The sequence below is a fragment of the Pteronotus mesoamericanus genome, unplaced genomic scaffold, assembly GCF_021234165.1.
Source record: "Pteronotus mesoamericanus isolate MK-2021 breed Mesoamerican mustached bat unplaced genomic scaffold, CSHL_Meso_final contig_74, whole genome shotgun sequence".
NCBI classification, from domain to species: domain Eukaryota; kingdom Metazoa; phylum Chordata; class Mammalia; order Chiroptera; family Mormoopidae; genus Pteronotus; species Pteronotus mesoamericanus.
In genome coordinates, this window is record NW_026555247.1 from 27,361,857 (window position 1) to 27,387,866 (window position 26,010).

Sequence of the window (26,010 nt, forward strand, 5' to 3'; positions counted from 1 at the left end):
CTGTGCCATAAGGAAAATGCTTACATAGTTGAGAACAAATTTCTCAAATACTTTGTAAGCAAGCAGATTTTTCTCAATACTGAAGTTGGTATGACTAGCATTGACTACCCAGTGCTAAGTGCCGTAGGATATTCAAGAGGAGAAAACTTTTTCTTTAAGGAGGCTATTAATTGTGTTAGGCGGACAAAATAAAATATATCCAATTCAGCATTTTTTATACATACTATTTTAGATTTGTCTCCAAGGACCCTGTATTTAGAAACGCCAGGTTTAGGGCAAGAAATCCCAGGTATCGGCAGGGCTGTCGGGAGACAAGGACGGAGGGCAGCCACACAGGGACTCGGGGGCAGGCAGAGCCGGGGGGGGGGGGCAGCACTGCGGCAGGGAGCCCCACCCAGCCGAGCACTTACCTTTGCTGCGACCAAATCTCTCGTCTTGACAATGAAATTGGACTTCTGTCCAAAGACTCCATAAACCTACAGACTCACCAGTTCAGGCTGGCATGAATCAACGAGCAAGGTCATGTGTACACAGATTTCCTGCTGAGGGTCAGTCCCTCTTCTCACTCCCCTCCCTCAACTCAAAATTAGAGCCAGCAAGAATTCACAATTAGGATAGTCAGACAATACCAACAGGGAGTACGCACAGTGCCTATTATTTGCCAGGCAATGTCCTATGTATTTTAGATGTAGCAACTCATTTAGTCCTCACAGTGATCCTATGAGCCAGACACTAGGTTTACACACATTTCATAGACAAGGGGGCTGAGCCAGAGAGGGCAGGTAACTTGCCCAAGGACACAGCTGAGAAGTAGCAGAGTTGGGGTTCAAACCAGGATGGGCCGGCTCAGGAGTACGTTCTCTTTCCTCTTGTGCTCTCCTGTCCGACTACAGAGTTTTAAAGGCAGCCACGAGAGCGGGGAGTGGTGGGAGGCACTGATCTGCAAAAATCTCTCCATAGAGGGAGATTTAAAACAGGCAATGGAGAAGGAAAGCCAGTCTTGTATTCTGATGAAACCTAGATGGTGGCTATCAGTAGCTCTGAGATAAGCAGCGGATTGAATCCTTTAAAAAAGAACATAAAACCGACCATTTTCTTGCCACTGAAATTTAAATTGTAAGATAGGTTTTTAATGTTTAGAATGCAATGGATACACTTTTTTGAATTGTTAGGCATTTTTTTTGAAGTAGGGTTTTTTCATCTTTAATTTGTATTTGTAACCTCCAACCCCGCCACCGCCCCCGCCGCCCAATAATCCAAGTAGCAAAACTGTTGTGCTTTCTATTTATCTTTGATTCCAGTCTTGGCAAATTGTTTAAAGAAAATTAATTTCTAAAAGTCTAGGAAATAATGTCCAAGTGGCTCCATACGAGCGTCTGTACTCTCCTCCTGAGCCGTGCGAGGAGGGCACTGGGTCGGGAGCCTAGGCTCTGCTCTGCCCCATTCTAGACAGGAACTGCCCCTCAGGGGCCTCGTCCCTGTGACCTGCCAGTGGTCACATCAAAAAGCACAGGTCCCATCTACAGGAGACGTCCAGAATAAGCAAATCTATAGAGACAGAAAGTAGATTAAGAAGATTACTGGCTGCCTAGGGCTGTGGGGAAATGGGGAGTGACTGCTAATGGGTTTCTTATGGAGGATGAAATGTTCTCAAATTGATTATTGTGTTGTTGGCTACCCAACTCAATACACTAAAAACCACTAACTTGTCTATTTAAATGGCTGAACTATATGTTTATATGTCAGTAAATCTGTTAAAATACATTAAGCCTGATTTTACCCTTTGCTCTTGAACTAAAATAGTAAAGATAGAGGGGAAAAGTAAGGGCCCTCAGGCTTCCTAAGCGCCTCTTCCCGGACAGCCTGGGGCCGGGGACAGGTTTCACCAGGTGCTGCGTGTAACCCTGGGCGGAAGTGACATTCTCACGACAGGCCTCCCCGTCCCCGGCCTGGGACACCGCCTGGGGCCAAACCTGCCCCCTGCACAACAGATGACAAACATGACTGGCGTTCTACCTGTGCTTCTTGTCCCCGTCTTCCTGGGGCACTGCCACCAACAGCTGCCTCCCGGTCGCTCATTCACTGTCTCCCTCTGTCCCCTGCCCCTGCGGGCGCCCTAACCCCTCCTCTCACCACTGACCTCTCTGATGACCGCGCCACTGCCAGCACCCCGGGGCCCCTCCTGCCATCGCGGACTGGTGGCCGGGCCCCAGGACTCGGCTAGCCTAACAGCTCCCTGGGTGGCCAGGGCTCCCTCCTGCCCCCCGGCACATCCCCATCCCCAAGGACAGACCCAGGCCTTTACTTTTCCACCTTCACAAAACACCCCTTGCCCTCTACGTGCACAGCAAAACAAATCCAGGCCGATCCAAGAGCCCACCCTGCCCTTTCCCAGATGGGTGGCTGGTGAGGATCACGCATCAACTCCTCTTCTGGTAACGAGGAAATGCTAAATTATCAGTATTGCTGCCCCCCAAAATAATCAGATCCCACTGTGAAAATCGCTGCTATGGATTAGGTCACTGGGCCGAGATCTAAGCTGCAAGTTGGCCCCGACAATGTCAATATCTCAATTTATGGTCCTCGGCCTCGGCAAACCATCTGTGCACCCTGCTATTTCGCATCCCTGTTTATGGCACTGCCGTGCCCCTCTTCCTCCATCCTTAAGCTTCCAGCCCCACCTGCCACCTCCAAGCAGGTGCCTCATGTCCCCCCCCTCGCAGGGGGACAGAGTCAAGCAGAAAACCTCAAATTCCTGCTCTACGTCTAGAGATTCATCTGCATCTACAGCAGCTGCCCCTCTACCCTTCTCACAGAAAGAAGCATGTCTCCTCGTAGCTGACGGGCTACCCACCCACCCCCTGCTTCCCGGGGACCAGATCCCCCACCTCCCCTGTTTCCCTAACCCTCAGCTGCTCCCTCCCCTGCCTTTCCTCTGTCTCCCTCCCCCTTCTCCCCACGGCCCGGCAGATGGCCTTCCTGAACCCCTGCCCTCCTCTCTTCAAGTCTTCGCCTTCTCTCACCCCGTCTCTCTCCAACTTTGCTTTCACACAGTCGCCAGAGAGATCTGTTGGAAAATGAGTCCCATCTGATGGCATCTGTCCCCTGTGGCACACCCTTCGATCCCCAGAGCCTTCAGAATCAAGTCCAAGTGTCTTCTCCCCCTTGTATACGTCCATGACTAGAAAGCAGCTTTCCACCTGCAGGGATCTTGAGCAGTTTAATTCCAGTCCCTGTGCCTCACCTGCCGCTTCCAGCACCAATCACAGGCTCAATGAACAGCTACCCTGTGCCCCCCCCCCCCTTTAAACTCATGGCCACCCCATCTCCACGTTTCCAATCTAAATCCCAGCTCACCAGTCCCACTTGCACTAGGTGTCAACTCCAGGAAAAGTGGTTTTCCCAATGGCTGCTTTTATACCGCAAGTTTAATCCTTCATTTGGCTGTGTGTCCTGACACCTGGGGGACATAGAACTCAATTCTTCATAGTGCCATCTCATTATTCTTGTCACCCTGCAGGGGTATCTGAGTGGCAGAGGAAAGGAACGCACCTGAGGCAGCTCCACGGTCCCACAGGAGGCCGAGTCGCCTGGCTGTGACCAAGTCCACGCGGATTCCTACCTGCTCGGTTCAGAGCCATGGCATGGCCAGGAGGGGGCAGCCGGCTGCCCTAATTTTTTAAAGTCAGATTTACTGCTGTATGAAGTCCATACAGTCAAGCGCACCATTTCTAGGGGTGCAGTTCCATGAGTTTTGGCACATGTAATAAAACCTGTTGGTTTAAAATCCACCCGTTACTAAAAGGTGTATCAGCACATACTGAGTCACTCCGAATTCTCGGAGCAATGAAGTTCAGTATAAAAAGATTTCCACTTTGGGATTTTGTATTATTCCTGGCTTTGGCGTTCCTCTTGCCTCCCTCGTTCCACCCGTGACCTTGGCCACCAGTGAGTTTAAACGTGTCACATTTACAGCCCTACCCCACATCTCAACGCTCCGAGCCCCCACCAGCTTAATGAGAAGGAAATTCCGGCTTCCGCAGACAGGCCTCCAAAAGAGCCTTTGGGAAGGGGACACAGAAGAGCTAACAGGGACCTGCAGCAGCGGCATGCAACTCAACAACCTGGGAGTTGGCATCACCGGTCCCCCATTCTGTTTAGCTGTCACCCTGCTGTCCTTGGACCGTGGCCCATGCCTCGTCCAGCCTGCTGCTCTGGGACCCTGGGCCCTGCCTGCAGCCCTCCCCGGGCCCCGCCCTTGCTCACTCAGGCTGAGCAACTTGGGAGCACCATCCTGTCCTTTCTCCCTTACTGGCCAGCAGGGAGATCCCTTCCTCCTCTCCTGAGGGTTTTCCCTCCAGACCAGGCATACAGTAAGTGCATAATACATGCATTCCAGGTGTTTGATGAATTGCAGAGGCAGGAGTTTGAATTGGATACAGTCCTAAGTGGAAATCACTTAATTTTACAAATCTAACCCAAACAGAAGGCTCTACGGAGCATAAGGCAGAGATCATCCATACGGTGGTTGTTTTACTTTCCCTCAGCTTTTTGAAAGTAAAATAGATTCTGATGGGTGCACAGGTGGCGCGCATTCAGTAGGAAGACTGAGAACAGTAGGGTCTGGGGATTCCACCTGCACTGGGAATACCCAAGGCTGCAAAGTCAAGGGGCTGCAGAGGTTACTTTCATAATTGCTGGCTGTGGTTTGCATCTCGGGCCTCCCTGTGACCGCTGCCTGCTAAGAGCTCCCTGCCACTCCCGTGGCCACCTGGCTCCCAGGCCCCCACTGCTCTGGGCTTCCCCGTGGTGGCTGTGTCCCACCCTCTGAAGAACAGCCTGAGGTCTCTGCACTTGCGCGCTGGGACCACCGCTCCCACAGCTCTGACCTGACAATCCTGTGACGTGTTCCCCTGGGTAGGGGGGCCTCTCAGATCCTCAAACCACAGGCCAAAGCAACCACACAGTGGTCCTCCTTTGCTACTAAAGGCAAGATGACTCACTGAGTGTCAGTCAGGCAGGTGCTCGGCTTGCAGGATCAATTGGCCTGGAGCACTTCAGCGTCTTATGAGAGGTGTGTGTACACGGGAAAGGAGAGGCCGGGCCCCTGAGGGTCGTGGCTTACAGCAGAGTCAGCTCCTTGTCACAGAACCAGGTAGACCAGCGCAAGACAAACTGCCTGCCTCATTTGCTCCTCGGAACTGTGTAGACCTTGACCTTTTACCCCTGGGAAGGGGAGCGAAGAGCTGCAGTCCCCCTCCATCCGGGGCCTGGGGGCAGCTGCTATGCAGAGCACACAGGACGTGGTGCCCCCTTTGGGCTGGGGGTGTGGAGCCAGAGGACATGGTCACAGAGAGAATCACGAAAGGGACTCGGGGAAGGGAAGCGTGATCCCGGAAGCATGGGAAGGGAGCTGTTGGTCATGGCCACTGAACCAAGAAGGTGAGTGAGCAATGAATCCCAGGAGGGCACACAGGAGGGCCTGTGCTCTGCCCTCAGTCACTTAGTCAGTGCCCCTCGATGCAGGGACAGCTGTCCTGCCAGTTTTCTGCAGCCTCGCAGGTGGAGGACACCCAGGCATACTCCTTCCACACTGAAGAATTGCCTGGCCTGCATCTCAGGACAAAGCCCCTAGCTCTGCAGAAACTTCAAGAACTATTAGGATATAAAAATGTGCCATCTGCAGACTTTAGTATATTTTCACTTTGCCTCCTGTTCTACTAACCCTTCCTTTTCTTTTTCATAGGCAAAAAAACTAGAAGAGTCCCCTGGGAGGGGAGCACCTCCTCCTCCCAACCCATCCAGCCACACACTCCATTCCTTACAGGCAAGGCGTGGGGGCCAGGCAGCAAAAGCACCAGCGTTCTTCCCTTTCAATATAAGAATCGTGTGGTTTCTACATCTTTCAATTAGTGTTTCCATCACTGGGGGAACTGGTATATATTCACCTCCTTATCACCAACCACCAAACCAGGAGAGCTCATCAGATCCAACCCCCACCAAGTCACCGAGCAGGAAACGAAAGGCCAAAGAAGTCATGTGACTGACAGCAGGCAGCTGTCCTGCCCCATGTTCCCAAGGCTGCCGCGTCCTCTCCGGGCTGCTGATTCAGGGCCCGTCCTGTCCCACTGTGCAGAGTCCACAGAAAGCAAGAAGGCAGAAATCATGGGTCGCACCTGCCACCAACTACCACAAAGCTGTTGCTCACAAGCTGTCTGGCACGTCAAAGGCGATCCTGGGCTTTTGACCCTCTCTCTCTGGGATGCCTGCCTAGATGCTGAGGCCCTTTCCTCAGGACCTAGGACACCTTGGGTATCGAACCCATGCCACCATCGTATCATGCCAATCATAGTGCCCAGTCTTTGCCAGAAGAGGCAGCACAGTAACAACAATATTTGCCAGTCACATTACCTTCTAGTAGCTTCTGGCATGCAGGACAGACACCAAAGCTGCTCTCAGCCCACTAAAGGCCAGCCAATTACAGACGAAATTCTAGCTTTGAGGTCTCACAGGTTGCCCTGCCCCACACAGCTGTCCTCTGCCCCACCCCAAGCCTAGGACTGACCTAATTCCATGACAGCATTGTCACTTTTACCTTACATTCTTCATCCAACAGGTCTAGGATGCCCAGCTTAGCTTCTATGAGGTCGATACAAGGTTGGTTATCGTAAAAATCAATCAAGGTCCAAGGAATCTGCTCCTTCATGTATTCTTCTTGCTCCAGTTTGAAGACATGCTAGGGCAAAAAGTGAAAGGTCAAGGTTAGGGAGTTGCAGGCACACCTCAACATTCATCTCTGCTGAGCTGCAACCGCATGAGTCCTGGAGGCTGACGTGCACCCACGACAAAAGGTTTGGACACCAAGTCACAGCCAGGATTGTAGAAAACAAAAGCTCAGCAGGTGATCTTCACCCCCACGTGAGCCCTTCTCTAGGGCATTCTGACCATTGCCTGCGAGGCCGCACCCCAACCACCCACAGGAAGCCTCGTGTCTGCCTCCACTGCTTCAATGCCCCCAAAGCCCAGGCTTGGGGGGAGCGGGAGCCAAAGCCCAGAGGAGGACCCTGCACCCCCGTGACCCAGCCGCCCCATTCGGGACTCCTCTTGAGCAGCGGGGAGCGCCTTCCTAAAGCTGGGGCACCACCAGGAAGCCAACGGAAGGTTGGGACAGAGCCAGAGTCCACTGACCCAGGACGGAAGAGAAGTGGCCCAGGCGGTCACTCTCAGGAACACAGAGGTCCCCCCAGCCTGACTCCCCAGATCAAGAGGCAGAGCCTACCGAGTTGAACTGCTGCTGGAGCTTCTCATTCGCGTAGTTGATACAAAACTGCTCGAAGCTGTTGACCTCAAATGTCTCAAACCTGCAGGATGGAAGGAGGAGAGGACAAAGTCAGCGACACTTCCAGTTCCTGAAGGAATCTCAGGGGCTCCCACGAGGCCTCCCTCATCCCATCTTCACTCCCACCCAGCTCTGCCTCAACTCCAGCATGAAGCCCCATGTCCTGCTCTTGTGCCTCAAGAGACTGCCATTGCAGGCGTCAGCACGACAGAGTCCTGTGAAGTTAGGAGAATAAGAATGCATGTTTAGTTTCATAACCAGAAAAAGCACCAACAACAGGAATACTTAGAAAAATCATCTACAAAAGAGAGAAAGCCGCCCATGATTCCATCACTGGATTTGACTACCAGTTATGTTTTGGTAGGTTTCTTTTCATTGATTTTATGTTTTTGAACAAAATTAGCATTATATGTAAAATTAGACCATTTTTGTCATTTAACTCTCCATGACAAACATTTCTTCATGCCATTGTTCCCCAAAAGCATCTGTTTTAACATCAGTCTCATCAACCACTGTATGGACTGAGCCGAGGGTTGCACAAGGCGCCCAGGCGAGGGGACAAGTGGGGTTGAAATTTAGCTGGTCCCCTCCTCCCTGCAAGCCTGGGAGTGGCCGTTCCACCCAGAGGGGGTGCCTTTTTCCAGTTCACACCAAGGCTCATCATAGGCTGGCCGTGCCCCTCCACACACATGTTAAAATTTAACCAGCCACTACTGCAGAACATTTTGGGTTTTTTCCCAGTTTTCAGCTGCTGTTGATGCTATGACAAATACTGTATGCACACCTTTGACTGCACAACTCTTCCCATAGGATACTATCCCAGAAGGAGAAACATGACTCCCACCCCAGCCTTCCAATGTATGAAAGTGTCTTGTTCTCCTCCTATGGGTCAAGGATGTCCTTATTGTTTAAACTCATGTGCTTATTGTTTAAACTCAGCAAACTTAAGGATATACTTTAATGAGTTTTTGGTGAATGTTATACAGTATGTGACTACCACCACTACTCAGGTACAGAACACGTCATTGCTCTAAAGCGCCCCCTTGCGCGCCACTCCTGCCCCTCACTGGGAGTTCTCACACATCGCGGCTCTCTGGTCCCTACTGGAGGTTAACTTCTAAAAGGCTTTGATAACTCAGTGCACGAATAATGTTTTTGTCTGAATTTTAATCTATGATCATTAATGGAGTTCAACATTTTTCTGTATGTGGGTACCAGTCATCTGTACTTTGTGAATTGCCTGTGATCTTTGCTGAAGTCTTTGCTGGGTTTTAACTTTAAAAAATGCATGTGTTTGAATTATTTCTATTTTATCAACTCTGTCATTTGCTGATCAACTCAAATGTCTGCAAATGGCGGGGTCACTGTTGGGGCGGGGGGAGGCGGAAGCCACAGAGAGGAGGCTGGGTACAGAGGTGAGACATGGCCTTGTAGGGCCAGGCGGGGGTCCTGGCACAGGCCTTGTTTGCTACACCAAGGGATTTGGATTTTACCAGGGGCAATGGGAGAATGTAAAGGATTTTTTATTTATTTTTTATTTTTTGAAGAAGTTTTCAAGTTGAGAAATGACCATCACATTGGCATCTTAGAAACCAGCAGGAGGGTGGAAAAAACTGTGCTGTGGGGGAAGGTGTGCAAAGCTGAAGGCAGTTGCCACTGGAGCAATAATCCGGGCAAGGCCCAATCAGGGCTTAACTAAAGCAGGTGGTGGCCAAGTGACGGAAGGGTCCTATGGACACTGAGGAAGGTGGAAAGGAGAGGACTGCGAATGAGCAACGGGGCAGGCAGGCAAGAGTCTCTAAATAAATGAGTGTGGCACAGCCGGCCAAGCTGTGACCCATGCAACAGCGTCAGCAGCTTCAGCTACAGAGGAGTGGGGCGGTCTTACACGCTGAGCGATGTCGTCAGGCCGGGGCAGTGGAAAAGGGAAGGCACCTAGGAGGAAGAGGTGCCTCCTTCTCACGCACACCACAGCTGAGAGAACTGGCAGCGCCAGGCCCAAGTGCTTCTTCACGAGCCCTCACTCACTGAGCGCCCACAGCACCCGAGAGCCAGGGTGTGTTATCACGCCCGTCCCACAGTGGAAGGAGTGAGGTACAGGGAGACTGAATAACCTGTCCCAAATCAGGGAGCCAGCGGGCAGACGAGCCAGTATTTGAACCCAGAGAACCTGATTTCTGAGGCCTCGTTCTTCATGTAGAGCAGAGGGAAGGCTTCATTAAGAAAAGAAGGAAGCGACGACTCGGAAGGGTGGTGAGCAAGGGTCCTTCCCGAGGAGAGGGGGCGTTTGAGGACATGCGGAGTGGGGACACTGATGAGCGGCCTGGGCTGGGGCACAGGCTTCGCCTGCTTCACCTTAATCTTCACCCCTCTCAGTCTTTGGCATGGACACTGGCATTTTCTCAGTCTCACAGAAGGTGAAGTCAGCCCTTCCAAACAGACTGGACTAATGACCTCTCCCAAACAAAAATGCTGGTGCTGCCCGGGCAGGGGTGGGCATGGTGGAGAGAGAGCGCCCTGTGCCGAGGCACCGGCAGAAATCAGCGCCTCGGACGCCCAAGGGGCCAGTCAGTGCCCGAGCACATCAGGCCTCCCTTCCTCCCCTGCCAAAGAATAAACCATGGAGGTGAGGGAAGTCATTTGGGGATCGAAGGAGTCAACTGCTGGCTGAAAGTCACATTAATAAACAGCCCCCTTGGTCACGCCCACGAAGGAGAAGCAAATCTAAATTAGTACAACAAGATCAAAGACGCAAAGTTGGAGCTGGGGCTGTGCTCCAGAGCAAGCGGGAGGGAGGCGCTGGGTCTGCCAGGGGTCGCCCTACTGTGGGCCCTCTCAGCCCAGATGCTGGTCCCACAGAGCTAGCTATGTCACTTAGAATCCCGTTTCCTCCCCACCCCACCCCACCGCACCCCACCAGAAGTGGCTAATGCCAGCCGAGCCCCAGAGGAAATTTAATTAATAAAACCTAAAGGGGAGAGAAAAGAGCCACCTAGCAATTGGCCAGACAACAGCGACTGCGTGAGCTTGCCGGGTTTCTACTGAGCTCCGCAGATAAAGGATTTAAATATCTCCCACTTATCATTTTTTAAAGGTTTACATTGATAGCACTCCACAAAGAATGGTCTCATTAAATTGAGATGCCCTGAAATTAGCTCATAATTTCCTGATTTCTAAGGTATTATCTGGAAACAATTCCTCTGCCATCTAGGGTAATTACTGTAATGCTGAAGGGCTAGAGATGAATGAGGGGCTTGGGCAGCTTGGAGAATGTCTAAGACGACCGACCTCAGGAAACCGCAGTCGGGGAGACAGGGCGGCTGCTCCTCCGCCATGGAATTATATTTGTAGTTGTTCTTCCCATCAACAGCGATGACTTTTTAAAATAAACACAATGAATCAATTTATAATTCACATTAACCATCACAAAGAAATTTATCTACTAGGGACAATCAGGTTTCTCCTGTAAAATCAACGTTGGCGCTACCGTAGACCAAATCCTTGGGTAGGGGGAGGGTCAAAACACAGGCTAAGACCTGATGCGGGGCCCTGAGATTTGTGCTGTGGCGGCTCAGGTCTCACCCCCACTTAAGCTTCCTCCTGCCTTCAAAAAGCAGTAGGAAAAACAATTTCCTTCTCATTCCGGCCCAATTTCTGGGTATGCTACGGGTCACAAGGGCCTCTACAAATAAGGTAGAGTTTGTTGGAAAGTGAAACTGCAATAAAAAAAATAAGCAGACCAGCCCCTGTGAGCTAATTATTAACCTCAGAGAACATTCTCACTCCAGAGGGGAAACGAGATGCTTTGAAGGTTGGGAAACAGTCCTTCCCCTGGAGCACAGGTCAAAGGAACAGGAGTCTCTTAGCTCTGCCTCATCCTTCTATTTTACCAAGATCACCCTCCACGGTTCTGCCAAAGGTCGCGTGAGAAGACAAATACAGTAGGATTCCGTGCACGTGAGGTATTGAGTCTGTTTATATGAAGTATCTACAGTTGCACACTCAGAGAAACAGCAAGTGGAGTGGCAGTTTCCAGGGGTCGGCAGGAGGGAAACGGGGAGTGGTTCAAACCTCCTGGGATCTGGGCACAACAACGTGGGGATACTTGAAGACAGCTAAGATGGTACCTTTTATGTTATAGTTTTTTTAGCCAAATTTAAAAAAAATTCTCTTAAAAACACATCATTAGACAGCACTCAGGAGAGCTGGAGACTAATCTGAAAGTTAGAAAATACCCCAAGAGACGTAGACAGTAACCTGAGGGCTGAGAGGAATACAAACCCCCAGCAAATCCTATTTCCTGTTCCCTGGGGCCCAAACACCCCCACCCTCCCACCCCCTACCCCCGTTCCTCAGCATTAGGTCTGAATCTGTAGCCCTGCCTCGCTCTGTGTCTCCCGGGCCAACTGCCATCACCGAGAGCAGACTGTTTATAGCCAAAGTTCCCTGCCACCTTGGCATGTTGAAGGCTCAAGTCAAAGACAAGTAAATGTGTATTTCCCCCCCAAATTGAAGCCATTTATTTCTTGTTGCCTCAAGGAGCGGAGAGCAATAAAGGATTATGACTGCAATTAATCAAGCCTGTACAGGCAAGCGCCGGTTAATGCAACATGAAAAGGAAACCCCGGCCAAAGCTCCCTGGCTCCCTCCTATTGATTTTCATCCCCTGCCCAGTAAGAAATACCCTGTGGACAGCTTCACAGATCCTTAGTTAAGGAAGGGGCCTTGGACTGGGTTGGCTAACGTGCTCTGGGCGTTGCTTGCTTTGCACTTCTTTGGAGCTGGGGCAGTGGAGCAAGGTGTAGGGAAACTGCCCTTCTACTGGGGCGTTGGGTACCTGGAAATAAATGTTCAGAGAGCCGCAGGGACAGGCCTGTAGCAAAGGACTCATCAGGGGTGTGGTGGAGGCAGCTGTGGCCCATGCAATTTATTTAGGTGTTCAGAGCCTTTCTACTGTCTGAACTACCAGTTAGAACAGCATAAAGGGAGCTGTGTGAGTTACGATGCTGGCTTGTGCACTGTTTGCTTAGGTATATATAGAAGTGAGTGTTTATTCACTTTGGCTGCTGATTGTATAGTAACATTTTAAGCATTTATAGAAAAGTTTGGAGGGGTTCATCTACACTATAAAACTCTTTCGCTTGCCTCTAGAATTTGCTTCACTGGAGAGCCAATAATGCCATGGATGGGGCTGCAGTTTATCTAAACAGCTATCCCAGTGGAAACAATTAGTGCCTGCCGGTCGGGAAGGGGCAGCAATTCCACTCTTCCTTTGCTAGCTATGCACATCTGCAACTTAATGAGAGAGAGAGACAACTCCTTATTCCTTCCCTCTTAATGAGTGGGGTTTAATGTATTCAGAAACACATCCCCGCCATCCTTCCCCACCTCTCCAGCTTCCACATGCCATTCTTCTGCTCACAGGTGAGAGAGGGGAGTGAAGATCAAAGGTAGGAGGTCATCCCAAGGGCATGTCTATATGCACCGAGTATCCCCATTGTGGGGCTAAGAAACGAGTGAGACAATGGATAGATGGCCTTCTCCCCCTCCAGGTTTGGGGGGCAGTGATTTGGGTAGAAAAATAAAAAATAAAAACTAATGCTGGAGTTTTCTGATGCTATGGAGGATGACAGTCTCCTTAGATTCACCTCCCATCGTTATATCACAAATCAAACCTAAAAACAGGGATTAGTGTGAAATGGAAGAAGTTTGGTTAGAGAGGGCAAAAGGAGAGTGTCATGTGTGATGCCCACTTCCAGATAACTAATGGATGACCACATTTAAAAAAAAAGATTCTACGGGTTTCTGGAAGGTGTCTGAAGTCCAAAGGAAATGGGGGAGAGCGCCACCATGATTGGGAAAGGGGAACGACAAGAAATAGCTCAGCACCAGTCATCTCAGATACCCCCCATCTTCTCCCAGATTCAGAAATGATGTCCCTGCCCTGGTGGGTCAGAAATGGTACCTTCCTGATTCAAGTCACCTGCTAGTTCATTGCATACCCTCTGACCAGAAGAGAAAGCCTAGGCCAGTGCAAGCTGATACGATTTCTCGGCAGACAGAACCCTGGGGAGCGCGCGTACACACCTCCAGGGAGTGTCTGTGAGTGCTTTTCTGGCAACAGATGGCCCAGGGAGGCAGCCAGCCTGTTAATGCTGAACCCACCTTCACCGAACTTGCTGTCTCGAACTCTGCCCGTAGGGTGTGAACTTGGCACCGCACTGAGCATATCAGAGTGACCTTGCAGGCATTTCTCTCTCCAGGAGAGCAAATCACTTTTTAAATATGGCTTCTTTATGACACGGTTTGAAAAAGTAAGTTAGCATCTGAGAAAGAACAAGGATTTAAAGGAGAGCTTGTCATGCCTGGAAGGAGGCCCAAAGGGCAGGAGAGGTCCCAGGAGGACTTGTAGGTGGCCCGTGCTGCCTGGCCTGGCGCTGGGCCCCTGCTGTCACGGGAAGGCTGTCAGATGCTCTCAAAGGAGCCGAGGGCCACTCTGAGATGAGGGAGGTGCACCAGTCAGGAGCCGGCACCAGAAACAGCAGACGGGACCCTCAGGCTCCCCGCCCACGCGTGGGCAAGTCCGCCTGTCAATCCCCGGACAAGCAAGCCTTCCCTGCATCCGTTTCCCCGCTTTGGGCAGTCTCAGTCCTTGGAGACAATTAACTCAATTATAAAAGTTAAGTGGCAAATAAGCAGCACAGAATCCCAGCTTGCGTGAGATGAGCCAGACTCAGCAGCACTAGGAGCTGAGGCCTGTGAGCAAAGCCTTTTCCTGGGGAGCCCCAGGGAGGCAGGAAGCTGCCTCCTCAGACCCCAGGCCCTGCTGAGGCAGCATGTAACTAGACTAGAACTGACGTGTGAAATTTTACGTATCAGTAGCACCGGAGTCAAAATATTCTTTCATGCTATAAACAAGTCTGCATGTTAACCTCCCCAAATGGAAAGCTCAGTGGAATTAGGTTCTTGCCCAGGTAGATGAAGGTAATCGGGTCAGATGCTGAGCTCCTCTGGGTCTTCCTTCAGAAGGTAACACTAAAGGTCTGTTTTCTGGGAAACCCAGTGACCTGCAAATGCTCATGGCAGCGGGAACAATGCCAAATTAATCCCTGACAGTTGCCAGGTGCACAGGCTGTTCTCTGCTGTCCCAGAGTGGCTGGAAGCACTGAGCACCAACCAGGCACTCGGGTGACCAGAAGGATCAGGGTTGCCAAGGCCACTCAGCTAACAGCCTGAAGCTCCCGGGGAGGGCGCGCTCTCCTGCTTCCTGCGCTGGGCTGACTCCCCGCCCAGCGAGTTTTCTTTCACACGTTGCTTTTTCCTACTGTATTAACTGTGTTCCTACTGCTAAAGGCAACTGCCCCGTCCCCTATAGGGTACCCCCTGCTTTTAAAAGATCCAGTTCAAAGCTCACCTTCCACATAAAGCTTCCCCTGACTGTGCCAATAAACATGCTCTCTCCTGCCTTAAAAATCGTTCAGCACAAAGTGTTCGACCCCTCCTACTGCCCCTGCTACAATTTCTCCTTTTGCCTCATGTGACTTAACTCTTTAGCACATTCTGGAGGCCTCTGTGATGCCAGAAATCAAGTTCCCTTCTTCTGCCGTTACCTCCACAGCAGCCGGTGTGGTTCGGTTTGAAAGCCAATGATGAAAGAGAGCAGTGGGGATGTCACGAGAGCCAGCGGCATGGGGAAGCGCCACTTTCAGGGGCGAGTCTTCCCAACTGCAGCCTGAACCTAAGGCACGTCCCGGCTCCTTAGCCCCCTGAGCATCACTGTTCTTACCACTCTACCCTTCGAGGGGTCCAAATTGCTACTTTAAAACAGAAACCACGATTTCTACAATATAAAGGTCCAGGAGGACTTAATCTATGACTGGCTTAAAGGGGGCAGAGCACTGCTCATAAAAGAAGGGAGAGGGAGGTTGCAACCAGAAGATAACAATTCTACAAGGATCTGGAAAGAACCTCGGAGAAACTGTAGCTCAAAACTGCTATGAAACAGGAAACCCAGAAAGGGGCTGTGATCTGCAGAGAGATGCAGCGAGTGGTGACAGCAAGGACTCAAAACGCCCGTCTGCTGATGCCTAGTCAGTACGGTGCGCCTGCGCCATGTTGCCTCTCCTGCAGAACAGGCTGGGATGAGGAACAGCAGCCCTTTCCATCAGGTGGGAATTCCGAAAAGACGAGAAACCTCAAGAACGAAAACACAGCGCAGATCTGTACAGAGCTGGGCAAGACTGCAGTGTTAAAACAACGGCCTTGGTTGGTGACCCAGTGAAGGAAGTCAAGTGGCAGGTTTACAGAAAACATGACAGATACAAAACCCGAAATCAAGTTCACAGTAACTTCCAGGCCGATGCTGGGAAAGACAGTTCCCTCTCTGGGCCCGTGTCCCAGCTGTAAACACAGACGCCTACGGAATTTCTCAAGGGGGAGTTACTGGCGTCTGGACAGTGCCCGTTCTTCCTTGGAACTGGCCTCCATATTGTGGGACACCTAGCAGCCCGGGCCTCTGGCCACCAGGCGCCAATAGTGACCCGTCACTGTGACAACCAAAAATGCCACCCCACATCCTACACTCCCCTGAGAACTGCCCAGGAGGCCTCCCAGGCCCTCACTGGCTCTCGACTGCCAGAGGGAGGCAGGTCTACGCACCCGTAGATGTCCAGGACCCCAATGAAGGAGTGCTGCTTGAGGGAGGTGTGCAGGGCCTTGTTGACGTGCTCCACGATCCAGCTGAACAGCTGCGCGTAGATGTGCTTGGCCAGGGCGTTGCGAGCATTGACCACCTGCTGCAGGGACATGGTCTTGACGTAGGTCTCCGAGGTGGTAACCAGCTTGCGATGGCACAGCCAGTGTTCCATCTGGCTGTGCTCCACCCCCAGCAGTCGGCAGAAGTTGCTGAGGTGCTCATCCTGGGGCTGGAAGGGAAAGGGGGAGGCGGCTCAGGGGGCACGTGGGGGATGAGCCCACCAGCATGCCCCCTGCCCTCTGCCGGGGGACAGAGCAGGCCCCAGCGCCGCAGAGCCCCGCTTCACCACCCGCCGCTGCACCGGAAGTTTCATGGACACACACACCGCTAAGTGCAGGTGACTATCGGGGCCCCAAGAGTGTTGTTCAAGTGGATCACGGTGCCTGCTACTGACCAAACTATCTGGGCTTTTAACAAACAAAAACTTGTTCCACTTTTTCCGTCCCCTCCTCCATTGCCAGGTGGTGGCAGAGTCACTGGTAGGAGAGGGTACCCTGACTCGAGGGAGCAGCGTGAGAATTCATAGCTTAGGAACGGATAAACCATTAAGAGTAAGGAGCCAGAGGGAAGGCACAGAATCACAGCGAATGCAGTTCCCATCTGCAGAGTTTCACGTGCAGTGCTTAACCCTCAGCCCAGAAAGAAGTCCTCACCGTCCAACGCCTTTGATGAGCACCCGGCCTAACGGCCATAGGTGCACAGAGGTGCGCCCTGAGCTGCCCCGTCACAGACACGTCCCCTCCTGCATGCACACGCACGATCCAGGCTTCCAAGCAGACTTTCACCTTAGCCTCAGTGACACTACACAGCATGTCAGCTTTATATTCTAAAGCACTTGATGCTTAGGGGGAAAAGTGAATCCAGGCAGAAGGCTGGGACAAATGGCAAAAATACGGAACAGATTTTGACCTGAGGAGATCCCTTGGAACACTAACTGATAACACTGCAGGCGGAATACTGAAAAGTAAACCAAGCCAGGGACTCCTCCAGCGTGAGGCCCTTCTCTATCCGGGCGAGAAGCCCAGTCCTGGAGCAGGGCAGCGCCTCGCCCAGGCGCCCAGGGCCTGCCGCCCAGTGAGCCCAGCCGCCCTGCCAGCTGCTTTTCATCCTGTCCCTCCTTTGCCCTGAGTGCCAAGCACACTGCCTAGCCTGTGAGCCGCCGACAACCAGATCACCCACAGGGGCTTGTCTGATTTCACCCAAACGGGTACATCTCTTGGGCACCCAGCGGACTTCACGGAAAACCCGCTTTTCCTCTGAGGTTCCTCTCGCCCATTGTCCACCCCCTCATCTAAATCCACCCAGGAAAGCTGATAGCCAGCCGTGAGCCGCCGGCGAGCTTGTTAACTCTGAGCTGAAAGGGAGTCCTTTGGGATGGGACTGCTGCCTCCTAATAGCCCCCAATTGCTGGTGGGACTCATTGTCTGATGAGGCTGCCTAAGATTTAAAAAGGGCCTGTTCAATGAAAATGAGCAGATATCTGTACCACTTCCCTTTTAACACCATACCCCCAGGCCACCCCCCGCCCCACCGCCCCAAACACATTTCTCTTATAGATATTTGAAAGTTCCCCCAGGCAAACACAGTTACAAAATAACAGAATTTCTGAGAAGGAAAGAATCTCCAGAAATCATTAAGGCCAGTGTTTTTTTGAAGCATGGTTTGTGGAATATGGTTAAGTAAAGCCAGTTACTGTGGCTTTACTTAACCAAAGGGGCAGGGAGGGGGCCTCAAGTTAAACATGACAGCACCGGTTTGTAAAGGGACCCGGTCAGCATCAGGACGCAGACATTTTACCGAGCATTTCCTGAACTTAAAAGACCAAGGAACGCTTCTCCTGAGAACTGGCCTCGGGTTTAGGTTCCCAGGAAAGTACCTTGGGAGCTGTCATTCTAGCCCAGCCCCACTAACTGCCCAAAGGAGCAAAAGGTGGGAAGTGAGCCCCCCGACTGTGGCCCAGAGCCCCTCACCCAGCCCACGAGAATCAGCGTGGGCTGGGTGGGTGCGGAGATGTGGGGTGGCCTGGGCCACGTCTCTGGCCAGCAAGCCTTTCACTCTGCAGTGACCCCCACCCCCAGCTGCTTGCCCCTCCCCCAAACAGGGCCGCAGGTGGTAAAGTGAAATGCCTGGGGACTGCCTGTCAGGCAACAGGTTTAGAGGTGGCAAGTGTCTGACTTGTTCACCTGACCTATTTCCAAGAAATTCTCGATTGCTGGCGTAGCACTGCAGCTGGACTTCCTGACGCGTCAACGGCCTGCTCGCAGCAATCGCGACCGCCCGAGCCTGCCCACAGGCTCCCTGGCGCTGCCCGGGTGAACGCAGTGGAGACAGGGTCCGAGCGTCACCCTGGGAAGGGTGCCCCTCCACCGCCGGGGGCTGTGGCGTGCCCCTCTATTACCCCCTTCTGACTGTTGATTAAAGGCGCTAATTGAAACTGACTGAATATCATGCAATTTACATTTAGGCTTAATTAAATGATGCTAAATCCATTATAAATAGCCAGCATCAGAGGTAGCAGATTAGGTCTGCAGGCCCATGGGGCCAAATTCAAGAAACAAATTGCCTCTGGTGTCCAAGTAATTGCACGCTGTTGCATCTCCAAGGCAACTCGGGCAGTCACGGAACACATTTTCATGCCTTAATTAAAAATAAACGCGATCGAGCAGAAGGCACACTGCGTATGGATAGACAGCAGTTCCAGGACGGGGCCCAGCCTGTGCCCCGAGGCATAAACCAAAATGCAACCGAGAGAGGGAGGAGTTTCACTAGCAACCCTTTCACGAAGCATTCCTCGGGCGCACTGTGCGCCCCCCCCGCCGCAGTGGGCACCAATAGGGGGTGTGGCCCGAGGAGGACAGCCCCAGTCCAGGGCCTGGCAGGGCGGTGGGGGAAGCAAGGCTGGCCGCGGTGGCGGGGGGCGAACACTGGCTGGGTCTGGACTGGGCTTCGCCGTCAGCTGCCAGTGTGGCCTTGGAGAAGGCATCTCCTCTCTCTGGGCCTTCGTCGATCCGGCCTGTGAGGTGAGGAGGTGCTCATAAGGTCCACTCCGGCTCTAACCACAGTGTTAATAGTTACAAGCTGAATCACGGGAACCCTGTGCTAAGGAACCTCACCCCCTCCACAGATGAGGAAACAGGCCTAGAAATGTTAGGTAACAACTATCAGGAAGTGGCAGAACCAGGATTTGAACCCCGGCAGTCATGGACTCACAGCTCTATACACGGCCTCTAAGTGGAGAACCATCCAAGACTAGCCTAGCCACCGCCTGTGCTCAAAACCTTTGACTTGCTCTTCGCTCCCAGGGAAAGGGCCTGGTGTGCCATGTGGTACCCAAACCTGCCCTACCTCCTTCTGCCCTCACTTCACCGCCGCCTGTGTTCTCGGTCCACCCTTCCCCAAGCGTGCCCAGGTATTCCCGCCTTCGTACAGTCTCCACACAAATGCCGACCGGTGCCAATGTGTGTACCGGCTGGAACAGTGAGCTCAGCAGACAGGGTCCTAGAGGCGCTGATGCAATGACACCCATAGACACTTTCCTCCTCATTGGAAGGTCCCCTCAGAGGCTGGGCGAGGGAAGATCAGCTACAGGGTTGGACAGACACTTTACTTACAAGCCCAAGGCTGGCTTTTCCAAAGGACCCTGGCCCGGCCCCAAGCGACCTTGCAGGTGCCCAGGCACTCACTGGCCCTGCGTCTCAGGCCTCGCTGTCACGCCCCCACCCCACGCTCTCAGATATGCTCAGCCGCTCTGCTCTCACTAGCTCGCCCCTGGGCCTAGAGAGCCTCCATTGTACCTCCACTTACTGGGCTTCTACCAAGTGCTGGGTTCTGGTGACATGGTAATGAGCAAACCAGTCCCTGTCCTGACTCCGGAGGCTCATGAGGGAGAGACACATGCAGCAACAATGCACAACTACAACCACGTGAAGATAAAGGGCAAGGGAGCAGAGGTACAGGTGCCGTAAGACCTGTGATGGGGCATGTGACCAGAACGTGCTCCCTGAGGAGAGGGGGACTAAGGGCGGGGTGGGGTGGAGGCCACGAGAACGTTTGTCATTTTTCTGGCAACTTCCCAGGCTTCACCAGGCGCTGTCCAAGGCAAATGCTCCTCATCTCACCTGTGCCTGACACCAGGCAGACAGCATGGTCGCCCTAAGGAACCAGGCGACGTTCACCGGGGCGCGGTGGGAGGGCAGGGACCCTCTATGCCTTTCTCATGAGGGGAAGGCCATCCGAGGAAATACTAGGCTGGCCCTGAAGACTCGGCCTAGGGGACTGCTTGGTCTGCCCTGCAGGCCGCACACCCCACCCCACCAGCACACAGGCCTTTCTCCGGACGCTGGAGTCTCAAAGCACCGTCACCGCCAGCCTCACCACCCGCCACACGCGCGCGCGCACAGGCTCATCGATGTCCCGGGTGCCGAACCCACCCAGCTCCGACACACCCGCCTTTCACAGTGGCCCCCGTGGGCGACACTCAAAGCTCTCGTGAGGCTGCAGGCTCCGTGCCGAAGGTGGCGGCAGCCCTGAATGACCCGGGGGACCTCCCAAGCCCAACCTTTCAGGGAAAATGCTTGCAGTGGAGGAGAGAGGAGTGGGGTGAGCTCTCCCAGATCCCAGCTACGTACAGTTCGGGTCTTCCTCTCCCTAAAGTCAGGGCCAGTTTTAACTTCTGATAACCCTCACCCTAGTTAGACAAACAGTAGGAGGCTAATAAATGTTCACTCAATTGAAAAAGCATCAACTTGTGAATACCATGAATTCTGGCCCATGCCCATATTCCGAAGTATTGTTTTTTGTCTTTTCCCAGCATCTAGTTATTTAAATTCTAAGTCCTCTGGAGCAAGAATCATACTTTGCACCTCCCAGGACTTAGCGATAAGTGGGCGTAAAAGAAGTTTGTAATAATGAACTGTTGCAGATCCACTCATTCATTCACAGTCAGAATATCAGCTTTGCCTCGCACCACACAAGACGAACCAGCAAGCACCTACAGTTGTTGTCTATTCTGCCTTGGCATCTACTCTACCACCCACTCTCTCAGACATTTTATTATTACCATGTGTCCAGTACTACTCTGGGCACCAGGGAAAAAAACAGTCATCGTGAGCATTTATCAAGCACTTCACAGTTTGCAACACTTTCACATGGCTGTGTCAATAGTCTGCCTCATGCCGTCACAGCCTTGGCAAGTGTTGTCAGCTGTCTAATCTACCCAGCTGGACAGTAAGGTCCTTGGAGATGGTCACCAAGTACAGCGTCCAGCACTCCTTCATAGCCTTCCAGTATGGGCCTCAGTCGGGAGCTCAAAGTCATGGGTTAATGACACTTGGTACAATTCCATGGGCCTCAGGGTGCTCAGAAAATCAAACCATCAAAAATAGTTGATTGCCCTGGCCAGGTAGCTCAGCTGGTTAGAGCGTTGCCCTGATACACTGAAGTTATGGGTTCGATCTCCAATCAGGGCATATAGAAGAATCAATGAATAAATGCATAAGTAAGTGGAACCACAAATCTATGTCTCTGTCTCTCTGTCTGTCTCTCTCTCCCCCCTCTTCCCCTCTCTCTCTAAAATTAATAAGTAAAAATAAAAATAAATTTATTTAATAGTCACTAAATTCCCTGCCCTCCATGAAAGAAATTTGATGGCAGTTGATTTGAAAAGGATTTGGGCTTTTAAAAAATTATCAGCAAGAGAGCAGCGACCATTACAGAGGTGGTAAGAATAAACCACCTACGAGCGCCCTCTAAGTGTACGGACGCATCTCGGTTGTATAAAACCGGGATAACAGAAGACGTGTACATTTGTCCCCAGTGCTGGTGTGTGACTTACTGATACGCTACAGGAATCGCCATCACGCTCCGCCTGGATCTCCACGTTTCCAAGGTGCAGGATGGAAGCAATTATCTTAAAAATGCTTATCTGATGGGACTCTCTCACTCCTGGGGGAAAAAAATTGCGAACCAATGACACTCAATATCCACAGTGGGATAGAAAGGACTTAAAAATAAGGACTTAAAAAATAAGGTTTGCTTTTTCCTTTCTGGGCCAGTGGCTCCTAAAATGATCCCAGCTCCTCAGCAAGTGATTACCACTCACAGCGATAGCTCCGCGGGCAGAGGGGCTCCCAGGCTAACGGGGAAGTATCTTCACTCTGATTGTCCTGATCAAACCAGAAGGGTCACGGTACCACTTTAATTTCTCCAGGAGCAAAGGAGAGGCGACAATCATGCGGACTCATTTTGGACTTAGATTTCAACCAAATGCTTTATGGATGTTTTACCAGTTTGATGAGAATGGTCATTTATCTGCAGTGATTTTCCTCCCAATATAATTCCCTGCAAACACCTGCGACACACATCCAAAGTGTCAACGGGGGAAGAGGAGGGGAGCCTTCTGGCAGTGCTGTGATGGGGCCGGGTGCCCAGGGGGCTGCTGTGCACCGCACTGTACACTCCTTCAGAGTGACAGACAGGCCCACCTGCCTCAGACCCACTGCGACAGCAAACATCTACTGTCCAATTTACTTCCACAACTACGTTACCAAATACATGGGTGATCTCTTATCACTACTTCTCTTTAAGGCATTACCATTTCTTTTTCAATTGCAAAGTATTTCAGGCATAAAAACAGTTACAGAATAATATAATGAATACCAGTCAACCTACCACTCAGTGTAGGAAATAATGCAACTGTTCCCCCCATTCCTCCCCCCCACCCCATAGTTACTTAATTTTACAGCAATAATTTATCAGACTACAAAAATGTCAGCGACACCTATATTAATGGGCATAAAAGTATGTCATGCTAGCATTAAGAACTTTACTCAGGTGACTCATGAACTACAGCAATTCTCAAACCCTTGCTTGTAGGAAAGGTCCAAAAGCCCCAAGCCTTCCGCATGGGAGCCCGAGAGCTGGGATGGGGGAAGGGAGCAAGGAGTGATTCACCAGGGACGAGAGGGCCCCTGCAGCAGCCGGTGAAGACGGGCAAGCCCAGCAGCGCCTGCTCTGCCTTTCTCCTCTCCCGGCCCCCTACCCCCGGTCCCATGCTCCTTACCAAGGAGTGTGAAGGCTTGTCGCGTCTTCTCAAAGTCCTCAGCATCATCCACACCCTCAATGGACGTGTCTCCGCCCTGTGACGTATAGAAAAAGTCCTCTGTGCACGCTGTGGAAGGAAGGAGGTGAGGCATCAGGCATCGGACGGAAGCTTTGACCCCAGTTTACCTGCAGACGGCGACTCGTGAGGAGCTCCGCTCCCTCCGTAAGCCACCCCAGGACAGACTGTATTCCCAGCTGACATGGAACCCTTTCAAAAATGACCTTCGCTGGCAAATAGGAGAGAAAACTAAGTAACGAAAGCCAGAAAATGACACCCCACTGTCAGAGTGAATTTGCTGTACTTGTGTAAAACTGTTATGTGACAATCATGTGCACATAAAAGATAAGTAAGTCACGGACAGTTCATTGTGAAATAGGATTCAACACAGATGTGCTGTTAGAAAGGATGTAATACACACAAGGAAGACCCCTCCTGCCCTCTGCCCGGAATCAGAGACTTCTGTGACCTTCAGTCTGTTTCCTAGGCTCATCTGACAAATGAGGGCACTGATGAGCCCCAGGTCCCATGGCTCTGGGTTCACTGGTATGTTTCACTGAGCCGGGGCACTCCTGTGCTATTCAGGCACATGAACAAGGCTGAGACCCTCATGTTTGTTCTCACCTCCCCCCTGCCCCGGTCTCACTCCTCCTCCGCCAGGCCCCTGGGGACACCCTGCGGACAGCTGGCGAGCAGGGGCCGGGGCTCTGTGCTAGGATTCAGGGCCACTCTATTAGAGGGAGAAAACGCAACCACCCCGGGTAGTATTCGCACCGCACGCTTGGAAGTTAGCATTTAAGGCAACAAATGCACGTAATGAAAATTACCCGAGAAAAAAGTCACTTAAACTTTCCACAAAACATGTAGTAGCTTTTTGTGGTACAACCCTGCCCAGCATTGAGTGTCTCTAAGTGTATAATGTCTGATTTTGACAAGATCAGACACTGGCTGGTTTTCCTCCTCCTCAGAAAACACGGCATCTTCCCTAGACCTGAGCACGTCCGGCTGAACACACATCAGTCAAACGTGCGTAGATGCAGCTTCACAGCAAGTCCCAGGCCTCCTTCAACGCCTTGATTTTCCAAGTGGATCCCCGAGGAATTTCCTGAGTCTCTTTCCTTCCTTCCTTCCTTCTGACGGTCACTGTTCTGGGTCTCGCCTTCAGCATTTGGTGTCTGGGCCTCTTGCAAAAGGTGAAACCAGTCTTCCTGCTTCTACTCCCATCCCTTCCAACAGCCGGCACGTCCGATCACACGGCTCTCCTATTTATAGCCCTGAGTGACCCTCTCCTGCCCCATGGCCCTCAGGATAAAGGTCAAACGCCCTAAAAGAGCCTCCCGGACCTTTCTTCATAAAGAGGCTTCCTCCTGCAACTCCACACACATGGCTTGTCCTTCCCCATCTCTCTGCCCCAGATATACCAGCTTCCTTATTGTCATTCCTCAGCGCTACCCCTGTTCATGCCTTTAAGGGCTCTGCTCACCTGACTCCCTGGTCTCTCCCCATCTCTCACCTTGCATCCTACGCTCCCAGCCACGCTGAACTTCATCAGCTCCTTGGCTGGTCAAGTGCACATTGCCGGGCCCAGGTAGGAAGTGCACGACTCAGTCTCAAACCCCAGTCTCCCCCAACCTGAGCTTTAAACATTAGGCAACACCTCTGCCCACAGGAACTGAGAGCTGAATGCCAGCCGTAGTTTCCGAAGGAAGGAAGGCTTCCTGGAGGAGCCCCCCAGGCTGATGACTGGAGGCACTTGAGCTGTGACGGGAAGGACTTCAGCCCTGACCTCGCGCCAGGCACAGTAGCAGTGGGTTTGGGAGAAGGCAGCCACTTCAGGTCTTTGTGAAGCTGACATATTTAGCTCTTTCATCTCTATCACCCTGGGAGCTCTGGCATAGACTAACAGTCTCAAAGGCTTAATAAAAGCACCACTTCGCATTCCCCTTTATACTCACTTTTCACAACACCTCATTTGATGATTTTTTACAGGGCCTATGTGGGAAAAACTGAAGGTACTATTTACTCCCAGTTTCTGACTGGCAAACCAAGGAACCTATAGAGGGCTGTAAGAGGTTGCCCAGGCCTGGGAGCCTGTTACTTGGTCACCTTCTGCGGAAATGGTTCTTCACCTGTGACATCCCATGACTCAGCCACAAACATGACCTAACTCATTATCAAAAGTAGCACCTGAACCCACCAGGAAGATACTCCAGAGGAGGACATCGACTTCCACAATGCGGGGGAGGAGGCACTGACAGCATCTGTCGAAGTCCCTGTGTTGTCAACAGCCAGGGCCCTCCTGTTTGATGTTCCGGGTAAGACAGACCACCCCACCGTCTCTGCTTCCAGTCCCAAGCGCAGGCCCTGCGGGGCCACTTCCCCCGGCTGAGGCTCCTCGCCGCGGGGGCCGCGGGGTCAGTCGCAGCATTCTCTACCAAATGACCTGAGTCTCAGCACAACCATCCTTTCCATTCTGTCTGCTTTAAGGCCTGCAGTCCCTCTGGTTAGCATCGCCCTCCAGAACCTCCTCATAAGACAGACGTCCCCAGAGACAGTCCCCCGCCTGCCCAGCCTGCCTGGGATCTCCCCTCTCCTTTCAGGCCCAGGATGTTGTCACTGACCATCCCATCCCAGAACCACTTCTTGTGTCCTATGGTTTGGGCCTCTCCGTAGTTAGAATTTCCAAGGAGAAAAATACCGCAAAACTCCCTATGAACTGGCTCAACAGGCAGATTGAGCAGTGCACAGACCGCGCAGGCGGCGAGAACCCAGTGATTAGAGCAGTGGCCACGGCCAAGGGCTCGCACTTCATCTGGG

General features: G+C 52.0%; 1 protein-coding gene across 2 annotated transcripts in view; it reads right to left on the bottom strand.

Annotated features, from left to right (window-relative positions):
- MYO5B (myosin VB) overlaps window positions 1-26,010 on the bottom strand; it is a 284,649-nt gene that overhangs the window by 85,284 nt on the left and 173,355 nt on the right. For both annotated transcript variants that reach the window (XM_054583631.1, XM_054583630.1), the window contains exons 8-12: window positions 23,155-23,262; window positions 21,928-22,037; window positions 15,998-16,263; window positions 7,280-7,361; window positions 6,596-6,736 (exon numbers count right to left, since the gene is read on the bottom strand). In XM_054583631.1, coding sequence (XP_054439606.1) covers window positions 6,596-6,736; window positions 7,280-7,361; window positions 15,998-16,263; window positions 21,928-22,037; window positions 23,155-23,262 — 707 coding nt within the window. The remainder of the gene's footprint in view (window positions 1-6,595; window positions 6,737-7,279; window positions 7,362-15,997; window positions 16,264-21,927; window positions 22,038-23,154; window positions 23,263-26,010) is intronic.